The following is a 26,806-nucleotide window of genomic DNA, read 5'->3' on the forward strand; positions in this document are numbered from 1 at the left end:
TCTTGGTTTTATACCATACTCTTTTTACACATATATTTTTGTTAACCATAATGAATATTGTTTGTTAAGAAGAACTGAAACAATTTATTTGTTACCATTATAATGTAAATCCATTTTGAAGAAAAGAAAAAGTGTCATGTCTAGCATATGCTTACTGTAAAGAAATCAGATGGACCACCACAACAGTGAGTAAAGAGAAGACCCATTGTCAGATTTGAGAATGTTTTATTGAAGACATTTATATTTCAGTAAGAAACAACAAGACAAACCCCAGAACCAAACACCAACACCCTTCAAAAGGGTGTTCCATGTCTATTTTAGATATTTCCACAACCACCCCATCTTTGAAAAACTTCTCTGCTTAAATTGAACCTCCTTCCAAATGCTTTTAATGCGCACACCTAACCCTCTCCCTTCCTATAGCTCCATTGAGAGCATTTGACTCCATGTCTCAGCTTGCACATACAAGTCAGCATTCTGATACTACTGTCCAATGGCAGCAACAAATGATTTTTTTTTCTTTGTTTGACTCCTTAACTACTATCTTTTTTCCCGGGTGTTGCCAGTGTAATCCAGTAGCATTACACACTTTCACACAAGACACGACTTCTACTTATGACGAATGTGGAAATGAAAATATTCATTTATTCATTTTCTTTTCGGCTTAATCCCTTTCTTAATCTGGGATTGCCACAGTGGAATGAACTGCCAACTTATCCAGAATATATTTACGCGACGGATAACTTTCCAGTTGCAACCCATTACTGGGAAACACCCATACACACTCATTCAAACACTACGGACAATATAGCTTACACCATTCACTTATACACGAACACGGAGAGAACATGCAAACTCCACACAGAAATGACAACTGATCCAGCCAAGGCTTGAATTAGTGATCTTCTTGCTGTGACTGTGAGGCATCAACGCTACCTATTGCACCACCGTGTCACAAATTTAGAGCATGTTTTCACATTTTTTGACACTCTTTTTTCGCATCAATTGTATTGATCTTAAAGGGGAAATTCATGTAAAATAAAAACAGGGTCAATTTGATAACCCTCAGTACATCACTCTTGGTTCATAAAATCTAAATCCGTGACTAATGGCACTTCTGTGGTAAAAAAAAAAAAACTCTGGTTCCTGAAGAAGACATGTTGGGGTTAAGTGAAACTGTGAGGGAGCCGTAGGTGAAGACATGAAGGCGGAATGAATCCAAAAGCTGGAGTTTTTTACAGTTTTTTTGGATTGCTTAAGCACGATTTTCATAACAGGCCCCGTGTTTTCAAAACAGTACACACAACTAGCACGACCACACACCCAATTAGCAAAACATTACAGATCCTTTGCATAATTAAACACTCTTATAAACTATAGACTTATGTTCAAAAAACACACTTTTTTACCATAAGAAACACACATTTTTACATTTACTATACACTGTTTGCACGAGTTACACACTGCTGTGATAAACCTAAAACACTTTTAGCACTTCTGCTTCCCTATGATTAGAGTAAGCTACCATCAACAAAGTACAAATATAAAGTAAATTCACCAAACACTACTCAAGAACAATGTTGCACCTTGAAGGAACTCATTTATTCCTCAACATGTCCAACATGTTGGCATGAAGATTCAAAGTACTGTAACATGTCACTTTACGTATTAAACTGGCATGAGAATTTTCAATTGCAATGTTGTCCTTAGCAAGACACCTTGGAAAGAAATGTCTTGAATGTAGAATCTTGTATTTCTGCTACCTCCATCTGATCACAGGCCTCCTCACTGGCTTGGATTAGGGGTACCTTAGCCTGAAGATGGAGGTCATATACCATCCACCACTATGCCGAGAAAACTCTTCTATAGGGTTGTGGAATGGAGAGTATGCTGGAAGATTTAGGACGGTGAAATGTGGATGTTGCTGAAACCAGTTCTGAACCAGAGCAGAACGGTGGAAAAGACACATTGTTCCAGACAACAATATATTGCGCATGACCGATTTGATTTACTGCTGTTATGTTGTGCAATTGGTCCAAGAATGTAAGTGTATGTGCTGTGTTGTAAGGGCCCATATGGTCATGGCAGTGGAGGACCCCATTCTTTGTAATGGCTGCACAGTGTTACTGTACATTTTCCACACGTTGCCCTGAGACATTGACTATAGCCCTGTGGCCAATGATTTCTTCTACTCTGTGTTCTCGTCAGGTTGAACACACCATCATCTACGTAAATGAATACATGCTGGTTCTCTTCTCCATCCATTCATAAAACTACATGAAGAACAGTGTCAGGCAAAATTGTGTAGTTCAGTGTAAATCTAGTATTACAGTACAGTAAAAGATTATGAGACAGTATGCAAGATCACAAGTGAATACATAACTCTGCATAATCATGCCAGTCTTTCACCCTTTCGAAATTAACAATAAATTTGCTTCATTTGAATAGGTTTTTTTTATGGCGTGTGTGTTGATATTGAGACCTGATGGTTTTCATCGAAACTGTCATTTTATAGTGCTTAAACACCTGATTGATGTGTCTACAATTAATCAAACAAGTGTTTGCACACCTGACGACTGTGTTGAACCAATTGGTTGGACGGTGCAGTAATTTGACAGTCCGTGCTTTGGTATTGTAATGAAGTGACTTCATGATAGATTTTAGTGTGTAATGTATGCTAAGTGTGTTTAGTGTTTTGCAAATCACTGTGTGTAGAGTTTTGCAACAAGTGTTAAGTTGACAATGTGCTTATAGTTGTGCAAATATGGGCTGATGTTTTGATACTTGTGTGTAAGGTTTTGCTAATAGTGTACTAATTTTAATTTTAGTGTGTAAGCAATCCAAAAAAACTGTAAACAAACAGCTAGCATCAAACAAAGGCAGAATCATGATTATAAACCAGGCAACAGCAAGCAAACAAAGAGGCAGTCCGTAAAAGCAAACAAGGCAGAGTCCAAAATCCAAAAACAGTAGTCAAAAGGGCAGGCAAAAAGGTCATAACACAATGGCAGAAACAGCAGTAGGAAAACGCTTAGAAGGCAGTGAAACTGGCAATACTTCGCAAAAAAACAGACATAAGCCGTGTGCTTATATATGGTGGCTACCAGGAAGTACCACCGAGGAAGTACCCAGTCAATATTCCCTCTGGTGGGCGGATGAATGGTAAGCTGCCATATTCGTTACAGAAACGATCAGTCTGTGTTAGCAGATGTATTATCAAAGACTATAGAATACAAAAAAGCTATAGAATTCAGGTGTTCTAAACAGTTTACAAATTCTGTGAGGGTTTTTATATTATTAGTGGTCTCTCTGTCTTCCCCTAATGTTAAGTAAATTATAAAAAGTAGGCTACTAGTCATTTTTGTAATACTTCGAGATAGTTGCAGACCGCTTCATTGCTAAAATATTTGCATAAGAACTAAACACAGTAACAAAACGTTTTAATATACATTTATTAATAATTATTACTGGTGGTTCATTCCGCTGTGGCGACCCCAGATTAATAAAAGGAGTAAGCGAAACGAAAATGAATGAATAATAATTATTACTTATCAGCCTCCAATAGTGTTTTAGAGCAGTGGTTTTTAAACTTTTCTGAGAAGAAGTATCTCCTCAAAAAAAAAAAAAGGTCACTCCAGGTACCACCATAATGACCAGTATTAAAATACAGTAGCGTAATTGGCCTAATTAAGCAGCTACTGCACTGCATGTGACAGATTAATATTATTTTGAATATTTATTATTGTCAACCACTTTAAACATGACACATAGTTTGAACATTATCACTTCTCTGTGCTTATAGGTAAAAAGAAATAATAGCGTTTAAATAAAAATGTGCTTTTAAACTAAAAATGGTTTTTAAAAGTAAAAACAAATCTGCTGTACTTAAATGTAAAGATATTATCATGAAGTAGCCTATTCATTAAAACCTGGAAATGTTCCTTGGACCTCATAAATATGGATATTTGTCATCATATTCGAATATATAAGCTCTTTTCGATAAATTTTGAAATATGTTGCATGTATATATAACTTATTTGTATAAGTTTAAAATCTAGACATTAACTTGTATTTTAAATATACAAATTGGATTTACATGATAAAATTAGAAATTAGATGTGCTTAGGCTTTGTGTGTCAGAAAAGCAAGTGATAAAACTATACCTGTCAACATTGGGATATAAAAATGCAGAATACGCCTACAACAACGGTTACAAATATGGGAGGAAATTAGCTTCAAATGATAGAATACAAACATTAGAAAATTGAAAAGAAAACGAAAGGTTTAGCCTACTGAAATCATTTTACTGGTCACATCGGTGTTATCGTACGTATCATAAGAATTAAAAGTGTGTTCATTTTTTTACTTTAATTATTCAGCGATTCTTTGGCTTACCACTAGAAGGAAGCCTGTGTATCACACGTGGTACACGTACTACAGTGTGAGAACCACTGTTTTAGAGGAATACAGCATAGCACAAAAGGCTTGCTGTATAATGAAAACAATATTGCAATCTGACTTGCTTATCATATAATAAATGTTTACCACACCTGGAACAGCATTGAGTTGTCAAATATTTTTAGCTAAACGGTTGCATGAGCCACCTAAACTGGAATGACTGCATTTTTAAAAAACTGCTGCACGATCAACGGCGAAAATTAAATCCTTCATTCGGATGTTTTTCAAGTCACTGAACATGTATTTGTTTTGTAATCTTGTTACATTTACCATATAAACAATGTGTTTAATTAGCTATTGAGCAAATTATTTTTAAAAACTCGACAGACCGAAAGAATGTCAGGCAATGGATACCATTCTTATGTTACTAGTATTTTTCTCTCCAACATTTGCTTCAGATTCAAACGGTAAGTCTTTAAAATTTTTTTGAATTGTTTAAACTGATTGCTGGTAAATACATTTTCAATTTGATCTTATCGAACTCAGACAAGTTATCTTTTTACAGATCTTCATAGTAGGCTTTATTGTTTTTTTTTTTCTAAGTGAAAGTGAAAGTCTCAGCCTACGTGTCTAACTTTGAAGGCACAATACTTAGAAAATAAACACATCATGGATAAGCATTTTGTATTTCAGGTTCAAGTCTCTCTTTTTGGTTGTTCTCAACCTATATTAAAGGAAAAACACAATTTCCAGAATTTAGTTATACGACAACTTTGGATGACATCACAGTTGGATACTATAATTCAGAGACTTATATTCCAAGAGGTAATACAACAAATGAGGATGACGTGATTCATTCAGATTACATCATTAGTATAAGTCACTACATGCATGAATCCTTTATGAGAAGATCGCGACTGCTGGGGCAAGACAACAAAAATGACAGTAAGCAGACGTGGCTCGATAAAAAAAAGTTTCCCATGTGTAATAGAGGCTGATCTTTCACAGTATGTTCCTTCATTTCCATCACAGGTCTTGATGTTTATCAGACACTAGTTGTCTGTGAGCTGCTGGACTTTCACACTTCTGGAAAAATGATTACTAAAGATGCTGCCAAAGGCTGCACCACAGATGAGTTGTGCTATTTCAACAAGACGTTTTCTTATACTGTGACTGCAACTATTGGACAAGATCTGCTGAAACCCCACCTTGAAGAATTCAAGATGAAATTTGAACAGTTCTTTTACCCAGTGTGTATAGATACTCTAAAGAATTACGTCAAAAAAAGAGAAATAGAAATAAATAGAAAAGGTAAAAAGAAAATGTGTGTCTATAGAATATTTTTAAATTGCACCTATTTTTATATATTATATTATATATCAAAATATTTAATTTTATAATTCTGTTTTTTAGTGAAACCACAAGTCAGGCTCATCCAGAAAGCTTCAGATTCTGGAGGGTTTGTAGTGAGTTGTTTAGCGACAGGATTTTACCCTCGTCACATCAACCTGACCTTGTTAAGAGATGGACAGCCTGTATCTGATCATGAGTTCACTGGAGGAGATCTGCTGCCCAATGGAGACGGGACGTACCAGATGAGGAAGAGTCTGGAGATCAGCGCAGAGGAGAGAGAAAAACACAATTACACCTGCTCTGCAAAACACATGGGCGAAGAATATCACATTGATTTGGGTAATTATCTTTTACACACATAAACAAGTGGAAGCAGAGACGACTGGGGATGCAGGGGTGAACTCACCCATCCCCCAAGCTGAGGTCATTGTGGTAGTTTGCAAGCTCCTCAGTGGCAAAGCAGCGGGGGTGGATGAGATTCACCCTGTGTATCTTAGGGCCTACTCACACTATGCCATCCGTACCGTGCCCAGGCCCGTTTCCCGAATCGTTTGAGAAGTGTGAGTGCGCTGAATCGGGCTCAAGCACGGTTAACTTGGCTGGCCCTGGCCCGGTTGGAAGAGGTGTGCCTGAGCGCGGTTCACTTGGGCTTTGGCACGGTACGCTTGTGCAAAACGCGCCAATGCCCGAAACTGAAAGCGAGACATGACTTTTAAGGCACTGTTTCATGTGGATTTATTAATAATTCTTACTGTTCAGTGAACACAAACTGCTGTAGTTTATTAAAGACGAAAACCCCTCACTGCACGACAGCTGCGCGGCTTCAGCAGACCTCCTCATTCCTGCAGCAAGAGAGCTTTATGATTGTTTATGAGCGCCAAAAGTGGCAGATCTGTTCGGCGAAATATCTGACTGCGTGTCAACGCATCCCTAAGAACTGTTTGGCGAAATATTTGACTGCATGTCACTGCATAATAAACGACTGAAACGATATAACTAGAGGAATCTCAACTGTGCTGCTGAGTGAGAGAGCGCTTCTGCAGCAGCAGCTATGACGCAAGCGTGCCGAGGCCCATTTGTGGTGTGAGTGCGAGGCCGTCGGGGGAGACGGGAGGGGGGACAAGCGTGCTTTGGCCCGGTTCGAGGCAACTGTACCTAGTGTGAGTACGGCCTTAGGTCTCTGGATGTTTTGGGACTGTCGTTTTTGACACGTCTTTACAACATCGAATGAAGGTCAGTGACAGTTCCTCTGGACTGGGCAACTGGGGTGGTGGTTCCTATTTTTAAGAAGGGGGACCAGAGGGTGTGCTCCAGCTATAGGGGGATCACACTCCTCAGCCTCCTGGGGAAAGTCTATGCCAGGGTACTGGAGAGGAGAATCCGGCCAATGGTTGAAACTAGGATCCAGGAGGAACAATGCGGTTTTCATCCGTGCCGTGGTACACTGGACCAGCTCTATACCCTCACCAGGGTGCTCAAGGGTTCATGGGAGTATGCCCAACCAGTTCACATGTGTTTTGTGGACTTGGAGAAGGCATTCGATCGTGTCCCTCGTGGCATTCTGTAGAGGGTGCTCATGGAGTATGGGGTCAGAGGCGATCTGTTGAGGGCCGTCTCGTCCCTGTATGAACAGAGTAAGAGTCTGGTTCGCATTGCCGGCAATAAATAAGAGTTGTTTCTAGTGCATGTTGGACTCCGGCAGGGCTGCCCCTTGTCATCAATTCTATTTATAATTTTTATGGACAGAATTGCTAGGCGCAGCCTTGGGCTGGGGGGGGTCCGGTTCGGGGACCACAGGATTTCATCTCTGTTATTCGCAGACAATGTTGTTCTGTTGGCTTCATCGAACATGGACCTTCAGCATGCACTGTGCGGTTTGCTGCCAAGTGTGACGCAGCTGGGATGAGAATCAGCACCTCAAAGTCCGAGGCAATGGTGCTCCACCAGAAAAAGGTGGTTTGGCATCTCCAGGTTGGAGGAAAGTCCTTACCCCAGGTGGAGGGTAAACATCTCGGGGTTTTGTTCATGAGTAAGGGAAGGATGGAACATGAGATTGACAGGGGGATTGGTGCAGCGGCAGCAGTTGATGTCTGTTGTGGTGAAGAAGGAGCTGAGCCGAAAGGCAAAACACTCAATTTACCGGTCAATCTACGTTCCTACTCTCACCTATGGTCTTAAGCTTTGGTTTATGACCGAAAGGACAAGATCTCAGATACAAGCGGCTGAAATGAGTTTCCTTCGAAGGGTGGCAGGGCGCACTCTTATGGATAGGGTGAGAAGCTCTGACACCCGGGAGGAGCTCGAAGTAGAGCCGCTGCTTCTTTACAACGAGAGAAGTCAGCTGAGGTGGCTCAGGATAAACATATGAGATGAACATATGAGATAAAATTTTGATCTGATCTTCATCTAAATTCTTCTTTTAGTTGAACTTCACCAACACCACATATGGATTGCTATTGGTGTTGCTATGCTGTTGGTATGTGCCATAATTGTTGGTTTGGCAATAAGAAATTGGAAAAAAGGCCAGAAGTACAGTATACCTGGACCAACAGAAAGAGGTAGGCCAAATTTGACTTTATGTTTTCCTTTAAGATAATAATGATCTTTTAGAATCTTTACTGAATCATGTTATATGGGGCATGAAAAACAATATTACTGTACAATCTTCAGAATACTAAGAATCTGCAAATTTAAGATTATATACTTTGCATTTCACTTGACTGTTTGGTTCCCTTGGTTCCTTTGATGCAGACCAAAAACCTGGTGCACACCAAAAAAGACGAGTCTCTTTCCATATCCAAAAATAACTGGAACGGTTTGACTTAATTATGAACAATTGTTTCGTGTTTTAAAGATGTTTAAGTGGGATGCTGTAATATTTAGGTGAGACGAATGTAATGTGTGCGGCAGATCAGGGATGATGAGGCAGGAATTAATTATATTTAAGCTTTTTACTATTTTTTCATTTTTTTAAATTACAATTATTCTCTTTAAACAAAAACAATGAGTCTAAGCAAATCAAAAATATTTAACAAAACTAAACAATCCTTAAATCTAAAGTCTAAACTAGGCGACAAAAAGAAATAATGAAAATAAAACCGAGATCTTCAGTGTACTCGACACCTGAACTAAACTAATTAAACTACAAAACTCAAAGTTACATGGGTGGCAAAACACTCAAGCTAATCTAAAAACAACCCATCTAAACTAAAACAAACCTAACAAAAAGGTCACAGGCTAGGTTTAAATCCCACAACTACTATCAAATCATTTTATCCAAAGAATTACCACCGTAAACTGAGATAATAAATGACTTAACAGCCTAAGCAGGCCAAAACACACAGATCGCGTGGAGCACTAAAGGTACGCCAAGGTAGAGCGCACACCATACACTGGTCTGTCGGGGTTTTAAATGCTTGAGCTCATCCGGTGATTGGTGGAACCACAACACTGTCATGATGATGGACAGATGCTGAACCAAAAAGAAACTTAAGGGTTGAGTAAGAAGCGGAGAGGGTGAGAAAAATAAATAAACAAAGAAAAAAACCCAACATTAAACATAACAACAACACAGATATAATAAGTAATCTGTAATGTATTACAGTTTGGAAGTAACTTGCACAACACTGGTTATTTATCCCAGCTTGGTTAGTGGTCTCTGTCTCCACCTGATGTTAAATAATAAAAAATACTAGTAAAGTTTTTCATTTTGACATTTTAAGATGAATTATTAAAATGTATCAGGTGAGAAATGTTCAGCTATTGTACATTTTATTGATATTAATCAGCATCCAATAATGTTTTATAGGAACCTTTATGACAAAAGGTTCACTGCATGAACAAGACAATATGGGAAATCTGCTAATTATATGATAACATTCAGCACAAATAGGACAGCCTTGAGTTGTCATCTGATTTGAATATTTCATATGTTTCTAAAGTTTTACACTTCGTTTCTGTTTATATTCCTGATGCTTTTCAAACTCTTTTATAAATACACTCCTCATTGAAAAAAATGAACATCAAATGTACACACAAACAAATCAGTGTGTTTGTTTAGCTGTGTTAGCCTAGTTCCATTGAATAAATCACATTTATTTCCATTTTCAGGTGAACATGATCTGTAATCTTCTGAAGTCATCCGAACATTTCAGTGCAGATACAACTGCTTTATTCAGTGGAGACAATGCACATTTTGGAATGATAATCTCAGACACACATCTGACATCTGACTGTTTCTACATTAAAGAGAAAATATGTGATTTAAATAATGAATTTTAACTACTTGTTTATTGGGATTTTTCCTTTTGGAGTTATCAAGTGTTTCTATTTACATTTGAAATTACGTTTAAAGTTACATTTCTGCTATTCTGTATAAATGTTTTTTTTAATTTTTTATTAGTATGGTGCACCTTTTGGATGTTTAATAGTTAATAGTGTTTAAAACTGGAAATATGTCATCATATAACATACAGCCAAAAATGTTATGGTTTATTAGATTAAAAATTATAAGTCTATTTTAGTATGTTGGTTATTGTTAATAAATAGTGTACTAATATACAACATATCAAAAAGCTCGAAAGGAAGAGGGAACACAAGACACAAATTGTGAGTCTGCATGCAATCTCACTGAGAGAGCAGTGTACTGAGAGCACGCAAGAAAATTTGTGTGTGAGCAGTGCATATTTGAGAGATCGTGAGAATTTGTGCGTGTCTGCGTGAGCAGCGTATGTGAGAGTTCGGAAGAAGTTTTGTCCACAAACAGAGAAAATCAGTGCACAAACATTATACTGAGAAAGCTGTTCATCATGCTCACTTTGTGCATGACAGTTTTGTGTTGTGAACCACTTGAATGTAAAGTAAATACAATAATGGCAACAATAAGAAAAAAAAAACAAAATCTGCATTTTGTCATGGCATTGGAGTTTACATATCGGTTGTGTCTAATATGAATATAGCCAAGCCATTCACAGATATTGCCAGATAATCACTTTACCTCTACCATACTGTTAACAGATCATTTGTGATTCTGGCTGTCATCCTTTCTTGCATTGTCTTGAGCCTTCACATTGCCAAATATATACTATATGGTTAGTAGCCAGGAGAGGTCACAGTTATTCTGCAACATCAAATCACTTTCTACTGGATGTAAAATGCTCATTATAGAACATTATAGAGTTTTATAATGTTAAGTTCTAATTCTGTAGTAATTTTGGTGAAAGTAACTAAAAAGTAATATAAGAGTAATGTAACATATTACAATTCTGAGACAGTAATACTGTAATGTAAGGGTTTACTTTTAATTAACAGTAATGAGTAATCTGTAATGTATTATAGTTTGGAAGTAACTTGCACAACACTGGTTATTTATCCCAGCTTGGTTAGTGGTCTCTGTCTCCCCCTGGTGTTAAATAATAAAAAATACTAGTAAAGTTTTTCATTTTGACATTTTAAAATTAATTATTAAAATGTACCAGGTGACAAATGTTCAGCTATTGGACATTTTATTGATATTAATCAGCATCCAATAATGTTTTATAGGAACCTTTATTACACAAGGTTCACTGCATGCACAAGACAATATGGGAAATCTGCTAATTATATGATAACATTCAGCACAAATAGGACAGCCTTGAGTTGTCATCTGATTTGGATATTTCATATGTTTCTAAAGTTTCACGCTTCGTTTCTGTTTATATCTTTTAGCAAAAGACTATGGACTGACTAAACATTTGCATTTAAAACAATCAATATATTTTCATCCATCGTTGGTTTTAGTGATAAATGTAAATGTTAATGACAAAATCACAGCCATTTATATTAATTTTACACACACACACACACACACACACACACACACACACACACACACACACACACACACACACACACACACACACACACACACACACACACACACACACAGAGACAGACAGACAGACAGACAGACAGACAGATAGATAGATAGATAGATAGATAGATAGATAGATAGATAGATAGATAGATAGATAGATAGATAGATAGATAGATAGATAGAAGCAGTGGCGCAGTAGGTAGTGCTGTCACCTCACAGCAAGAAGGTCGCTGGTTTGAGCCTCGGCTCAGTTGGAGTTTCTGTGTGGAGTTTGCATGGATAAAGAGACAAAAACACAAATACACCTGCTCTGCCACACACCTTAGTTTGGACAACAAACTGGATGTTTTATTGGGTAATGTGGAAAAAAAATTACAGTTTTTTCCAATTGTTTAAACACATTTTCTGAAAGCCGGTCTCATATTGTCAGAACTCCACACACAAATCACAAAACACACACACATTGGGCAAAACTCTTCAATTCTTCTGCAAAATGAAACTCTACATTCAAAACTATGTAATTTCTTCTCAAAATGGAATTTTGTTTTCAAATGACACACACAAGCCATCACATCAATAGACAATTATAAGAACAGTTGAACACTGATGAGCTCAATGTAAAACACTATGACCATTCATCATAATGACTTACTGTCCGCCTTTTTTGTTCAGTGTTACACTTACTACAGATAGACAGTACATAGGCCTACAGAAGTGCACTGTAAAATATTTCAGAATATTGTTTTATACAAAACACACAAATACCAAATACATTTTACTGTATTTCCCCACAAAAACTGTGTACACAGTGTTCGTCCCAACCAACACAAAGTTGCAGATAACGTGGTCTACATGTACCATCAACAGAAGTATTTACAGAATACAGTTACAGAAAAAATAAAAGAAGCTATACTGCATCCTCTTTTCTGTTTTGGTCTGGCCAAGCAGTGGGGGAAATGTCACCTTGCATGGTGAATCCTGCCATGAAAAGCATCAACTACTATAGCTTGGAGAAGGGGTATACGTGTGTGTGTATTTCGGTCATACACTTTCCATCTCCAGGCAAAAAAACAATTCCTCAATAGGTTTAAGGAATGGAGAATATGGAGGGAGATAAACCACTAAAAATTGTAAGTGGGCAGTGAACCAGTTATGATCCAGATGAGCTCTGATTTCTAAATTGAAATTCTGTGAGACAAGTGTTTACTCATGCGATGAGTTAGTATGCAAAGTAAGACAACTGACTTTACAATTGTGAATGATAGTGTGTTCCTTGTGAAAACAAAAGAATTTCAGCATGAAAATTGTGTAAAATGCAGAGAATTGTGTGTAGTGTTCTGAAAAAAGTGTGTTTTAAACCTGCAATTTGAGTGTAAAGCAGGAATTGTGCTTGCAGTTTAGCAGAATTGGTTCAGGGGGTTGGCGCATATATTACATGTTGTAGAAATTGTGTCTGTAGTACAAGTAATTGTGTGTAAACAACTAAGAAAAACTGTAACATGGATGGGTGGAGAAACAGCTCAAATCACAAACTTATAGCACACTTCTCTACTAATGAAGGTAGACAGAAAGTAGCTATGCAGTACAATACAGCATTTACACTATGTACTGCAGTAATGAACTTCAGGTTTATAGAGTAGTTTACAGCAAAACCCACTGTGTATAGTACAGTAATGACTGTATTGCATAACCTTACTGGGATGTATTAGGTGACGAAGTTTGATGCGCTCACTGTTCCAAAAACCTCAAGAGTCCTCTTTTAGAACATACAGTATGATCATGTATTTAAAAAAACCACAACACATGAGTGTGGTTCCTAAGTGGGAACCAGCTGTGATGTTATTTTGTGTCAAAGCAACAAGAAATGTGTTTATTGTATAGCCCACGAAGACGGATGTTGTGCTAACTGTGTTAAGAGTTTAGAAAACTTTTACACAAACTGTACATTTTATAAAGCTACTCTGGGATGGTTGTTCATTTTAGTATTGAATTTCTGCAGCAAAAGAAGCCAAACGCCTGCATTTACTAAACCCAACAAAACTAAAATGTAGAGAGGTTTCAGATATAAGAGCAGAACTGACACCTAAAATAATGCAGTTTCTGTGATATTAACTGATGATTGTTTGATGAGAGTTTTTCTTGTCAGTGTGTTCTGATTGACTAAATGTTTCTGTTGGAAGAGAGCCTGTTTTGAACAATTATATTATTTTGAAACATGTTTGCAGTGTTAGACATGGTGTATTGTGTTCGTTTGTTATTGTAATTTAAACATTAGTTTAGAGGTTAAGATTTAGCAAACTTGTTAAATGTATTGAAAAAACTGTCATAGCCATTGTATAAAACTGTTATGCAGAACCAGCTGTTTAATCATAGTCATGTGATCCTCTCAAAATTAGTTTATAAATTAACTACACAAAGTACAAGTTGTAATAAATAATGTTATCTAACTTTTTACTCTTATGTCAATCCACTATATGCCACTATGCATGCTTTCAGTTCAGAGGGATAAAGTTTAAACCTCAAATTATGACAATTAAAATAAATAGCAGAAAATTTCATTTTTAATAGTTTCATAAGTAATTGATTTTAAACGTGATTTGTCAGACACTTCCAATGATGTCCAACAAAATACCAATAAACTGCAAAGAAAATAAATGACAATAGTAAATAAACAAGTAATTAAAAATCTTTATACACATTATTTTATATTACACACAGTGGTGTAAAGTAACTAATTACAAATACTCAAACTACTGTATTTGAGAGGTTTTTCTCAGGATTTGTAATTTACAAAGTGGTTTTAAAGAGTTTACACTTAGCTGATGATTGATTATAAGCAAGTTCGGCATGCTGTCCCGGGAGAGAGCCCTGAGCTCAAAGGTTCTTCAGCCCTGGGCTCCCTCCTATTTGAAGGGCGAGAGGGGAGCCTTGAGCTCAGGTAGATCTCGACAACTACCCCTTGATAAAAACTGATGACTAAAAATTGAATGCTATGAAAAGATATGCTGCAGGGTGAGAGATTAACTGTAGTGCAAAATTTATATTTAAGGCAAGGGCAAGGCAAGGTAAGGCAAGTTTATTTATATAGCACATTTCATACACAGTGGCAATTCAAAGTGCTTTACATAAACAAGAATAAAAGAAACAAATAAAATAAAAATAAAAACAAATAATAAAAATGATTTTAAAAAAACATAAAAACAGGTAAAATGTGATATAAAAGAATGAAAAAGAAGAGAAAAACACAATAGTGCAATCTTTCGGACGCAGCACAGTTCTCATTCAGTAAAGGCACAGCTAAACAGATGTGTTTTCAGTCTTGATTTTCTATGTGCCTAATGTTGGAGCACATCTGATCATTTCTGGAAGCTGATTCCAGAAGCGAGGGGCATAGTGGCTAAAAGCTGATTCACCCTGCTTAGACTGAACTCTTGGAACTTTTAGTTTATATGATCCTAATGATCTGAGTGATCTGTTAGGTTTGTATTTAGTCAGCATATCTGTAATGTATTTAGGTCCTAGGCCATTTAGTGATTTTTAGACAAGTAATAATACTTTAAACTCTATTCTGAATGTAACTGGGAACCAGTCTAAAGATCTGAGGACATGTGTGATTTGCTCTGATTTCCTGGTTCTAGTCAGAATCCTGGCCGCAGCGTTCTGGATGAGCTGCAACTGTCTGACTGTCTTTTTAGGATGACCGGTGAGGAGACCGTTACAGTAATCCACCTTGCTGCTGATAAAAGCATGAACAAGTTTCTCTAAGTCTTCACTGGAAACAAAGCATCTGATTCTTGCAATGTTTTTGAGATGATAGTATGCTGATTTACTGACTGCTTTGACATGACTGTTGAAACTCAGATCTGACTCCAGAGTCACACCAAGATTCTTGACCTTATTTTTTGTCGTTTGACCTTTAGTGCCAAGGTACGCATTTACCTTGAGAACCTCATCTCTGTTCCCAAACGCAATGACTTCAGTTTTCTCTTTGTTTAACTGAAGAAAGTTTTGGCACATCCAACTGTTCATTTAATCAATGCATTGGCATAGGGTGTCAATGGGGCTGTAGTCATTAGGCAGTAAGGCTAGGTAGATCTGAGTGTCATCAGCATAGCTGTGGTAGGAGATTTGGTTCTTTCTCATTACTTGGCTAAGAGGGAGCATGTAAAGGTTGAACAGGAGAGGTGCCAGAATCAAGCCTTGTGGGACTCCACATGTCATGGGTGTCCACCTTGACCTATGGTCACCTATACTGACATAGTAACCTCTACCTTCAAGGTAAGATCTAAACCATTTGAGGACCTTGCCAGACAGCCTAACCCAGTTTTCCAGCCTATCCAGAAGTATGCTGTGATCGACAGTGTCAAATGAGTGTCAAATGCAGCACTGAGATCCAACAATACCAGCACTGTTAGCTTGCCTGAATCTGTATTTAGACGTATATCATTGATTATCTTTATAAGAGCGCTCTCTGTAGTGTGATGTGCTCTGAAACCAGATTGAAAATTGCCTAAACACGCCCTGAAGTTTAAGAACTTGTTAACCTGGTTAAAAACAACTTTTTCAATGATTTTGCCAATAAAAGGGAGATTTGAGATTGGTCTGTAATTGCTCAATAGGGTGTTATCCAGGTTGCTCTTCCAGGGTTCCCGCGGGTCCTTAAAAAGTCTTAAAATGTCTTAAATTAAAATCCGGGAAATTAAGTTAAATTTTACCGTAAGTGGCTGTAGGTATTACATTTTCAGCCGGTGTACTTAATGACGATAGGGAAGCACAGTGGTCCACTATATCTAATAGTTGATTCATTTAGTATGTATGAAACAGGAGAGAAATGACAGTCTGCGTGATTTATTAGCTTATTACGGTAGGTCGGCTACAGAGTACAGACGCTTACGTTGGTCTGCTCCTGCGTGCTGTCATTACGCGGTTGTTGATGTGAGGTTCAAAATGCAACGATGGGAAAGTGTAAATTTAACGACGTGGCAATGAGGCAATGTGTAAATTCAGCAAAAATACCTTTTCGTTAGGGACCATGAGGCTAAAGCCATCGAGTCGCACATGAAAGGAGGAAAGCAGCCACGGGACATTGCTAGTCATAGCAGGTCCAGGTTAATCCCTGCATTGTTTGCAGCTCGACTTAACAATGTTACTAGTTCAGACTAGAGCTGAAGATCTTTGCTGAGTTCGGACTTTATTTCTATCATTTTAGACGGGGTCGTGCCGGGCTTGGGCTTGCGCAGTAAATGAACAGTCATGTGATGCATTTCGATTAGCGCGGGGAAGTAATCAAAAAGTTTGTTACAACATTGAAATCCATCCCCTCAAAGGTGAATCAAATGATGACAGAGATGTCAAAACGAGCAAATTTTGTCAGAGGTCTGGCCAGCCACCAGTTTAATTCGAACAGTCATTCTAGTCATCAAAGTATTCCGGCAGTCGCTTATATACTGCGTATTACGGTAGAGCACTACGGAGCAGTGTCCAGCGAGCTGACAGAGAAGATGACGAGGTCACTCGCTGCATTGAAACCGTTGTCATGGAAAATAAAATGAATGTTCCTGACTGGTAGAAGATGAACAAACAATCCTACCCAAAACATGCTTAATTAGCCAGATCAGTAGTGCATCCTGGCCAGTAGCAGCAGCAGAGAAAGGGTGTTCAGTGCTGCTCAGTGAGAGCAGGACTGCACTAAAGCCATTCACAGTGAATTAAATAATGTTCCCCCACATTAACACAAAGCCTAATCTTGATGAGTAAAGAATTTCAAATTATAACTAAATATTAATAAAACCATAAAATCATAATGTAGTCAGAGTATACAGGCTAATGCTGGCATTATTCTTTTATTATTCAGCTTCACCATCGCCTTATTGTGAAGAGAAGTGGCAAAACAAATCCCACAGAGCCTTTATCTTAATTTCGTTATTGCCAAATACCCGTCATCATTTATCATTAATTTCATTAACTTTCTTGTCGGCTTAGTCCCTTTATCCGGGGTCGCCACAGTGGAATGAACCGCCAACTTATCCAGCAAGTTTTTACGTAGCGGATGCCCTTCCAGCCACAACCCATCTCTGGGAAACATACACACACACATACACACACACACTCATACACTACGGACTATTTAGCCTACCTAATTCATCGGTACCGCATTTCTTTGGACTGTGGGGGAAACCGGAGCACCCGGAGGAAATACACGCGAACGCATGGAGAACATGCAAACTCCATACAGAAACACCAACTGAGCCGAGGCTCGCACCAGCCACAAAGCGACCTTCTTGCTGTGAGGTAACAGCACTACCTACTGTGCCTTATTTTAATTGGTGCGTTGGCCAATTTAAAGGTTAAGTGTATGTACCCAGGCCTATTTAGAGTGTTGAGATGTTAAGATGTTACAGAGGGCTTATTTTATTTTTATGTTCCAACTTGGCCTGTAGTCTATGTTATGAATAAGTAATGTTAACGCATATAAACGACTCATTCATGAAAAATAGACAAAAGAGCTGTGTGCATGTGCACATTTGGATAATGTCGGGCTATAAACGGGTTCGGGCTTTTAAAAAGCTGTCAATCAAAATGTACCTGTCGGGTTCAGGCTCTATCGGGCTTAACTTTTATAGCCTGATTACAGCTCTAGTTCAGCCCTCTCACAGTCAGCTATAAAAGTTTCATTTCACCACCAGACACCCAAAAGACAGGTACTGTGGGTTATCCATACTGTGACGAGGCACAATTTATTTAAATCTAACGAGACCATTAAAATGAGTAGCCTATTCCAAAGAAATTATTAAATTTTGGGGTCTTAAATTACATTTGTTGAGGTCTTAAAAAGCATTAAATTTTACTTTTAAAATGGTGCAAGAACCCTGTCTTCTTCAAGAGGGGTTTAACAACCCAAATATTTACCACTTTTAGAAGATCCATTTCTAAACAGATAAACACTGTTTTGAAGAATGATGTGGGGAGCGTGTCAAGACTGCAGGTTGATTTTTTCATAACTTGTCTCTTTTAAGATTTTACCATTAATTGCCATTAAATCAGACACAATGTCTGATTTCCTAAGTTGTGGTTGAGCTTGTCTGACGTCGACACAACTTGGCTGATTGGATGAGCGGATTGCCTTTCTGATATTATTGATCTTGTCAGTAAAGAAATGAGCAAACTCATTACATTTGCTTTTAGAGAGTAGCTCTTCCAGGTGGGCTTATAGGTTGTTGTGGAGCAGGCCGCTTTTTGGTTGGTAACTGGGGGCTTGCGGCAATTGAGTGTGAAAGTTTTGTTCCCGCATACACCAGTTCCTCCATCTTTTTTGAAAAACTCAAGAGGGGCGAGCAAGGTGACAATGAGAACATGTGCGGTGACAGAGGCTGTGAGACTGGAGATTCTGGCTGCTGAAATATGTTTTCCTGAGGATCATTTTTTAGTGACGAGACTTGATGCTGTTCTGATGCGTCACAGTCTGCTTGTGTTGAGCAGAGGGCAAGTGATAGTGTCTCTATCAACATTGGGTGTTTTGGCTGCGTGGCATTATCACTGTCCTTGGGTGATGTGTCAGCCACAAGTCCACTCAGGAGCTGATTTGAGGTCCTGTGGTCATTCGGACATTTGCTAGGTGTGTGTGTGTGCGCAATTCAGTTCAGTGGCATACACAGCTGATGGATGTTGGAGGAAGAAAAAAATATTGTCCTTTAGCCCCTTTCAGGTGTGATCCGAGCAAAATGGTGCTGTCTAGTTGGCCTTGAGCCCCTGTTCCATGCAGAATTAGTTGCTGAATCATGCGATCTCAGTCTGACTGCATTTGGGGATTTTTCACCCATATTACTCAGAACTTCATATCTGTTCTGAAGCTGTATTTGAGTCCGAGCTGTATTTTGGGTAGATAACACTAATGCGGCAGAGTATGATCTGACCCCGCGAGTACTCTTTGGTCTCGCACCTTGTTTATGCCAATATTCATTTTCAACAGTTTTATTCTGTGCTCAAAACAGTGGCAGGAACAGATTTATGGGACTTACCGGCTGCATGCTGAGAGGATCCACAATGAAGCTGAAGTCGGATCGCAAGTAACTTTGTTTCAAAAACTGCAATCCTTTGTAGAAGTTTGTGTCAGTTTGTACAGCAGTGAGAATCTGAATTAATCCGATCCAGAGGCAACACAGCCGTGTTTTCCCATCTCCGGAATGTAAGCAGTTGGTAGCTGGTAGCGGAAGGATTGTTTAGATGGTAATTCCCCTCTTGTTAGTAAAGCTATATTCCCGAAAGTTTGTAGAATCGATGCTAAAATTCAAGCTGTGTTGTTTGATCACTGTGCTGATAGGCTCAAGTTAAAATTAGGGTATAAGATATAAAAGCAAAAATGCAAAGAGCGGAGCAGTAGGCAAAGCCATCTGAACAGTAGCAAATACTTTACAAAAAGTCAAATTTTTTTACTTTACAAAAAATTATCAATTTACTTGTTGTGCATGTTTTTGTAATGTGGGAGGAAACCGGAGGACCCGGGGAAAATCCACGCAAGCACGGGAAGAACATGCAAACTACACACAGAAACGACCACCGGCCTGTTAAAGGACTAGAACAGGTGACGTTCTTGCTGTGAGGCGACAGTGCTAATCACTGGGCCACCGTGCTGCCCTATGAAGGGAAAGGTGAAGAGGTAGGGGTGGAAGGGGGGATTCTTCAAATCAAAGATGACTGTAGTGAAAAAACTCTGGCTCTTTATAGTGGGTTAGGAATGGCCTGATTGGTGGATCATGCATGCTAATGCAGAACCAGCCGTGTTCAATCATAATCACGTGCTCCTCTCGAAATTAGTTTATGAATAAACTTCACTTCAAGAGTTCACACTTAGCTGATGATTGATTATATGCAATTTTGGCATTCTGTCTCGGGAGAGAGCCCTGAGCTCAAAGGTTCTTCCTCCCATTTGAAGGGCGAGAGGGGAGCCTTGAGCTCAGGTAGATCTTGACAACTCTCCAAAATGCTCCACTCTGGACAGCAGCCGCGTATTTGAAGAACCCCCCAAAAGGCAATGAAGATTAATGCAATATCCGGCTGCTGAGTAAAAAGTGAACTAGAAAAGCTTAAAGGAGTAAAATGAGGCTTGTGTGGGTGTAAAAGGTGAGATGGGAGTGGCCGTTGCTACTGGAGTGGTGCACTGGCAGACGGATTATATCGACTATGTGTGCTCCCAGGGCAGAATTACTCTCCAGGACCGAGCAGGAGAGTAAGATAAATGTAATGATTTGAAACGTATGTGGGTGAGCTCTGTAAGAGAGGCTTACTATGGTAGTGATTAAATGTAGCTATAGAGTTCTGCAGAGTAGTAGCTGCTGCAGACAAGTGGTAAGAATCAGTTTAAAGGAATTATTGAAGAGTAGCTGTGTCCACTGTTGTTGCGTGGTGGTGCAGAGGGGATGAGGTTTGACTGAATATCTCTGTTGTTCAGAGGTGCGATGGAAGTCAATAGTGAAAGGTACAGAAAACATTTCTACAGAAGTGTTTAACTGCTTTAGCAGTGCAGGGGGTGTGTCAGTAGTGGTATGAATAAAATGGTAGTGTACATGAGCTCCGGCAGAGCTGCTGCAGGAGAGGTGCAATGGAAGTCAGTATTTGGGAGAGAAATATGCCTCTGCAGAGACGTTTAACTGCTTTGGCAGTGCTGGGGAGTGTATCAGTAGTGGAACACTAAATGGAAGTGTATACATGCGCTCTCTGAGTCTCACTGCTGTGGCAGTGATGTAGAGGGGAAATGAGGCTCGGCTGAGCATCTCTGCAACTGCAGAGGTGCGGTGGAAGTCAGTATTTGAAGGGAAGTAGGCTTCTGAAGAGACGAATAGCTGAGAGTTAATGAGGCTCGGTAAAGCGACTCTGCGGCTGCAAAGTTGACTAGGTATTCAGTGTCTGGTGAATTATATGTGTGAAAGCAGTGTGTGTTCCTGCTAAGCCTTTATGGCACTGGTCACCAAACTTGTTCCTGGAGGACCGGTGTCCTGCACATTTAGCTCCAATCCTAACCAAACACACCTGAACAAGCTAATCAAGGACTTGCTAGGTATACTTGAAACATCCAGGCAGTTGTGTTGAGGCAAGTTGGAGCTAAACCCTGCCGGGACACCGGCCCTCCAGGACCAAGATTGGTGACCCCTGCTTTACGGCTTTATTGTTGCGGGGAGTGTGGTGATGGGAGAATAAATTGATGCCAAAATGCAATGTAATTAAGTAGAGCTGCTGTAGAGGTGCGATGATGGTCAGTATGTAAGCAATACGAGTTCCCGCTAAGCCTTTACGGCTGTATTATTGCGGGGAGTGTGATGATGGTTAAATTTATGGAAAGTGTATGTGAGCTCTTAAAGAGCTTCACTGCTGTGTCAGTGGGAGATTGGGGCTACCCCTGTGCGAGTCCGAGCTGCGGAGAATGAGTGCAAATGAAATTGAAAAATTATGAAGAGGAAGAGAAAAGGGAAGTTTAGTAAAAATGTGTCCTATGCTACTAAGACAGAAAGTAGGAAGAACAGACAGAGTCGTGCTGCTTGGAAACTAGGTTGAAGTCAGCTACCGAGAATCAGCTTGGCTTCTCTGAGGTAATATTGGCTGAGGCAAATTGAGGATTTAAAGGCGTTAGAGGTCCAACGACAGAGTTTATATCTGTTGCTGGAAGACTGTTCAGGCAGAGCGTCACTGCTGCAGCAATGGTGCAGGGGGAAATAAGCTCAGCAGAACTTCTCTGCAGTTACAGAAGTGCAATGAAGTCAGTGGTGCAGAGAATTAAGGCTAAATGGGCATCTCTGCAGTTGCAGCTCAGGCAAAGCTTAATTTTGCAGAGTGAGAATAAGGCTCGGCAAAGCGTCTCTGCTGTTACGGAGGTGCAGTGATACTCAGTATTGGAGCCTCACGCAGAAATGTTAAGTACTATTAGCAGTGACATGTAGAGATGAAAGTGAAAAAGGGGCTCAGCTAGAGCGTCACTGCAGTTGCAATGGTGTTAATGGTGTGTATAGTTCAGCGGAGCACCTCAACAGTCAGTATTTGAAAGTTTTGAGTGCTCCCGCAGGAATGTTAAATACTGTCTTTAGTGATATGTAAAGATGAAGGTGAATAAGGCTTAGCTAGAGGGTCACTGCGGTAGCAGTGGTGCTATGGGTGTGCAACTCGGTGGAGCGTTTCTGCGGCTGCAGCGGTGTAGTGGGTCAGGATTGAGGCAACTTGTGCTCCCGCAGAAGCATTTACTGCTGTATTAGTGCGGGGAGTGTAACAATAGTAGTATTTAGAAAATTTGTAAGTGTATGTGAGCTCATTTAGAGCATTGCTGTTGCAGCAATTGAAACTCGAGACAACCCCTGAATTGGTCGGAGCTGTGGTAAATGAAAGTGAATAGAAGTATAGGATAGTTCAAATTTGGAGGGAAAAAGTTAAAGCTAGAAAAAAACGGGGGAAGGGTAGTGAAGGAGCTCCTATGTTAATAGGAAGGGAAATAGGAAGGAAATGACAAAGTCATTCTTATACCCAGAAATGCATGATGGTGGAAGTTGGCTGGAGAGGATCAGCTGGGCTTCCCTGAGGTGGTATTGCTCTTCTGTGGTGTAAAAATGCTAAGAGGTTTAGAATTGGTGTGTGGGGGAGCGGAGACCATCCTGCATCCCTTCATCCTGCAAAGTTAGATCAGATATGGTTAGGTGTATTGTTGGATTGAAATGTCATACTTAGTTCAGAAGACATAAAAAATTAAAAAGGCTAGTGTGAATATGGCAACAAGGGTGTGGGCTATGTGAGTAGAAAAGTATCATTTGCAAAGAGTGTGAATATTTAGAAATGGATGTGGAGTGTAATAGGTTGGATGAGGGTCAGCTTCTGCAGGCGGCTGACATGCTCTCTGAAATGAGAAAAACAAGAGAGAATCAGAAATGATATTATTACAACATGGAACATGTACGGCAAACACAATGAATTGTTTTTTACTGATAGCCATGCAGGGTGTCTTAATAAGAGCATGGGCTACTGTGTATGGAAGTGCCTTTGTTAATGGATGGTACGATAGCCTCATAGTCGCAATGTACAAAGATAGTAGAGGTGGGCATTCGTCCCTCCTACATATGGCAGATTGATGGGAAATCTGCTCGTCTGGTGGTCCTGATGTACCTCATGAAGACTGAGTATGTGGAGTTATAGTGGAGTTTAAACCCCTTGGTGATATAGAAATTGCTTAAAATGTATCTAACGCAGAGTCAATAGATGAAACATCAGACATGTCAGAAATGTCCTTCTCTCATCCATGGTAGTCAAAGCGGGAAGTTTTGTTTCTTTGCCGCTTTCACATCTAACCGACTTGCCATTATAAGCTTATGGCTTATGAGTGTATGGACCGGAGTCACTAGGGCATATTACGATTAGACTTCTATGCCTAATGCGTTGAATGTTTTTCAATAGCTGAGTAATCTTTTTAGAAGTTAAACTGCTATCGGATGTGGCAGAGTGTGTGTGGGTTTTTTTATAAATTAATTGATTTATTTTATTTAGTTATTTATTTTATATTTATTTTTTGATTATTTATACATTTTATAATTATTTATTTTCTTTCTTTATTTATTTACCACCTGCCAACATCAAACCCTGAACTTACAATTAATGTCACCATTTAGTAGTAACTGTGTGAATGGAATGTTAGTTATGGGCTTTACTTTAATCCAGAAATAGTATTACTTTGGAAACTTAACGTAATAAAATCACAAGCATATCCAATTCATCCACAAAGTCTTTGACACAGGGTCCATTCATGAGCTTGTCAAGAGAGAGGGCGGGACTATCTCAAGTTTTTTAGAGCTCATTGGATGGTGACGCTTCTCCTTTCAGCTATTGGCTATGAAAGTTGCAGTAAAAGGCCGGCGGCCATTTTGTTTGCCAAAGAACTAGGCTGTTTCTCAATATGCATTCTTCAGCGGTCTTGCGTCCTCGTGTTCTCGTGCAACATCATCATCAGCTGCCTAAGTTCAGTTCCAATACTCAAGACCGCAGGTACGGAGGACACGTTAAACTTCCCGGACGTGATCTTGATATTAGGGACGCAACGATACAGACTTAAGCACCGAACTAGCTCTGGAAGTCCCAGAAGTCATTGCGAATGGAGGTGGGAAGCGCAGCAGTTTAGTTTTATTATTAAAGTTCAGAGATATCACTTATTTACCTCAGGAGTTTCTCTAAAGGAAACGGTGAAAGTAAACATAACCATGAACATCTTAATATAGGAACAAATACATTAAGGGTGTTTATTTGCTGAACTTCGTATTAAAATGTGTTTCATTTATATTGTGCAGAGTATATTTATAATGTTTTTATGCAAAGTATATATTTTGAAGAGGGGAAAAACAATAAATCGTTGTATGAATGCTGTATTGTTTAAATAATTTCCATTTAAAACACATGAAGGTCACGTGACCATCAGGAAGAACGCAGCATCTCAATTCTCAAAGGACGCGTTCTCTGCCCTCGCGGTCTCCCGAGTTCGTTCTTCCAAGGACACCTGGCAAGACCGCTCTCCACAAGAACACAAGTCCGTTCTCTGCGTTCTTGGAATTGAGAAACAGCCCTAGTGTTATGACTGGAGACGCTACTCTATTGAACGCACCACAGCGACAAGTTTGGATAATTAACATGGATGTTTATCAACGTATGAATAAGTTGTGGACTGATGTTTTAAGGATTGTATTGCCTATACCCTTGATTGAGAGGTGAGTCGTTCTATTCACGCTATTCATCCTTCAAAGATGAATGTTTAATCTTAGTTGTAGTTTGCGAGGCTTCCCTTTAAAAAGTTTTATGTACGTTACCGCTGGTGCACCCCTAGAAGAGAGTTCAGCTTGGATCGCCGGCATCCAGAGTTTAGACAGAGTTCATGGATGGTGATCGAGTTTTGACTGTGATCTTGTTGGAGAATTGGGTTGAAGATGGAGAGATTGCATTGTGTGAGGCAATTTGAAGTAGAAGGTTAAGAAGTTGTTGAAATTGTTGTTGAAGTTGTAGTTGTAGTTGGAAAAGTAGTAGTAGTAGTAGTAGTTGTTGTTGTTGTTTTGTAGCAGTAGCAGCTGATGCAGAGCAGTGTATTCTTCAAATTAAAGATGACTGTAGTGCAAAAAACTCTGGCTCTTTATTGTGGGTTAGGAATGGCCTGATTGGTGGATCATGCATGCTAATGCAGAACCAGCCGTGTTCAATCGTAATCACGTGCTCCTCTCGAAATTAATTTATGAATAAACTTCACTTAAAAACGTGTACTTTACATTTCCTTGAGCACATTTTTAGTGCTGTATCAGTACTTTTATTCCACTACTTCCTTCAACCTGCAGTCACTACTTTATTATTTCTTGTCTTTGGGGATTAGAAAAATCAGTCATGTGATGTCCAATCAAATCGCACATCAAAGGTAAATTAACTACCTCAAGACATGGGCGATTTATAATTGCAGCAAACTGTTTGAAAGCATTAAAAGTGCCCAAGATGTCCAAAATCTTTACACGCATTGACCCAGAGACTGATTAGATGCATGTCACTGATGAGAAGATGACAGATGTTTACTGTATGATGACTGAAATGGCCTTAAACACCCAGCTGGCACAAGACATCAACATGACGTCAAATTGACAATGTACCCTAACGTCAGGGGGACGTTTTGTTTTGTTTGGAAATGAAAATCAGGTTGACGTCAGAACCCAACATCACGTTAATGTCAATCTTCAACATCCAACCTAAAACCAACCCAATATCAGTGTCTAATAATGTTACAGCCAACCGTTGTGTGGACGTTAACATTATAATGTCTATCAGACAATGGATTTTGGTTGTGGTACCTGATGAATAAATGTCAGTATTTGACGTCAATATAATGTTGGTTTAAGATGTTGACTTGACATTGGATTTTTGGCAATGACTAATGCACAACAGAATGTTACGTTTACACACACATGCACAAATTACATGTAAATGCAGCTTTTTACAGAGTAATACTCTTGAGTACTTTTAAAGGGCTACTTTTTAGTCATACTTTGAGTAATATTCACAACAGATACTTTTACTCTACTTGCACTACAATTTTAGGCAATTAATGATACTTTTACTTGAGTATGATTAAACATTCTTTAAGATAGAAACTGTCAGATGTTTTACTGCAGCAGGTCAGAAAGTTTGTGTCTGAGATTATCATTCCATCAT

The 26,806-nt window shown here is 39.0% G+C and overlaps 2 protein-coding genes across 3 annotated transcripts in view; both read left to right on the forward strand.

The window, feature by feature from the left end:
• Positions 1-2,969: 2,969 nt before the first annotated feature.
• LOC103909824 (major histocompatibility complex class I-related protein 1) lies at positions 2,970-10,022 on the forward strand. 2 transcript variants are annotated; one of them, XM_087311900.1, is made up of 6 exons: positions 2,970-3,162; positions 5,092-5,343; positions 5,431-5,709; positions 5,812-6,090; positions 8,175-8,309; positions 9,862-10,022. In XM_087311900.1, exons 1-6 carry the CDS (start codon positions 3,156-3,158, stop codon positions 9,876-9,878), a joined length of 969 nt encoding a protein of 322 aa, XP_087168026.1. In that variant the 5' UTR covers positions 2,970-3,155; the 3' UTR covers positions 9,879-10,022. The 2 variants fall into 2 exon arrangements, with proteins under 2 accessions (XP_087168026.1, XP_087168025.1); XM_087311899.1 differs by having other exon boundaries at positions 3,162-4,865.
• Positions 5,115-26,806, forward strand: part of LOC141380994 (major histocompatibility complex class I-related protein 1-like) — a 50,537-nt gene continuing 28,845 nt past the window's right edge. The window contains exon 1 of the mRNA XM_087311901.1: positions 5,115-5,223. The gene's annotated coding sequence lies outside the window, so the exon portion shown is untranslated. The remainder of the gene's footprint in view (positions 5,224-26,806) is intronic.

The sequence above is a fragment of the Danio rerio genome, chromosome 25 (assembly GCF_052040795.2).
Source record: "Danio rerio strain M-AB ecotype USA chromosome 25, GRCz13ab, whole genome shotgun sequence".
NCBI classification, from domain to species: domain Eukaryota; kingdom Metazoa; phylum Chordata; class Actinopteri; order Cypriniformes; family Danionidae; genus Danio; species Danio rerio.

Bases quoted from the DNA above. Each gene is read 5' to 3' on its own strand.
- LOC103909824 (XM_087311899.1), top strand. From the start codon at position 4,805: ATGGATACCATTCTTATGTTACTAGTATTTTTCTCTCCAACATTTGCT. The intron at 5,344-5,430 runs GTAAGCAGACGT...TTTCCATCACAG, and splicing joins GCAAGACAACAAAAATGACA to GTCTTGATGTTTATCAGACA. The intron at 5,710-5,811 runs GTAAAAAGAAAA...TCTGTTTTTTAG, and splicing joins AATAGAAATAAATAGAAAAG to TGAAACCACAAGTCAGGCTC.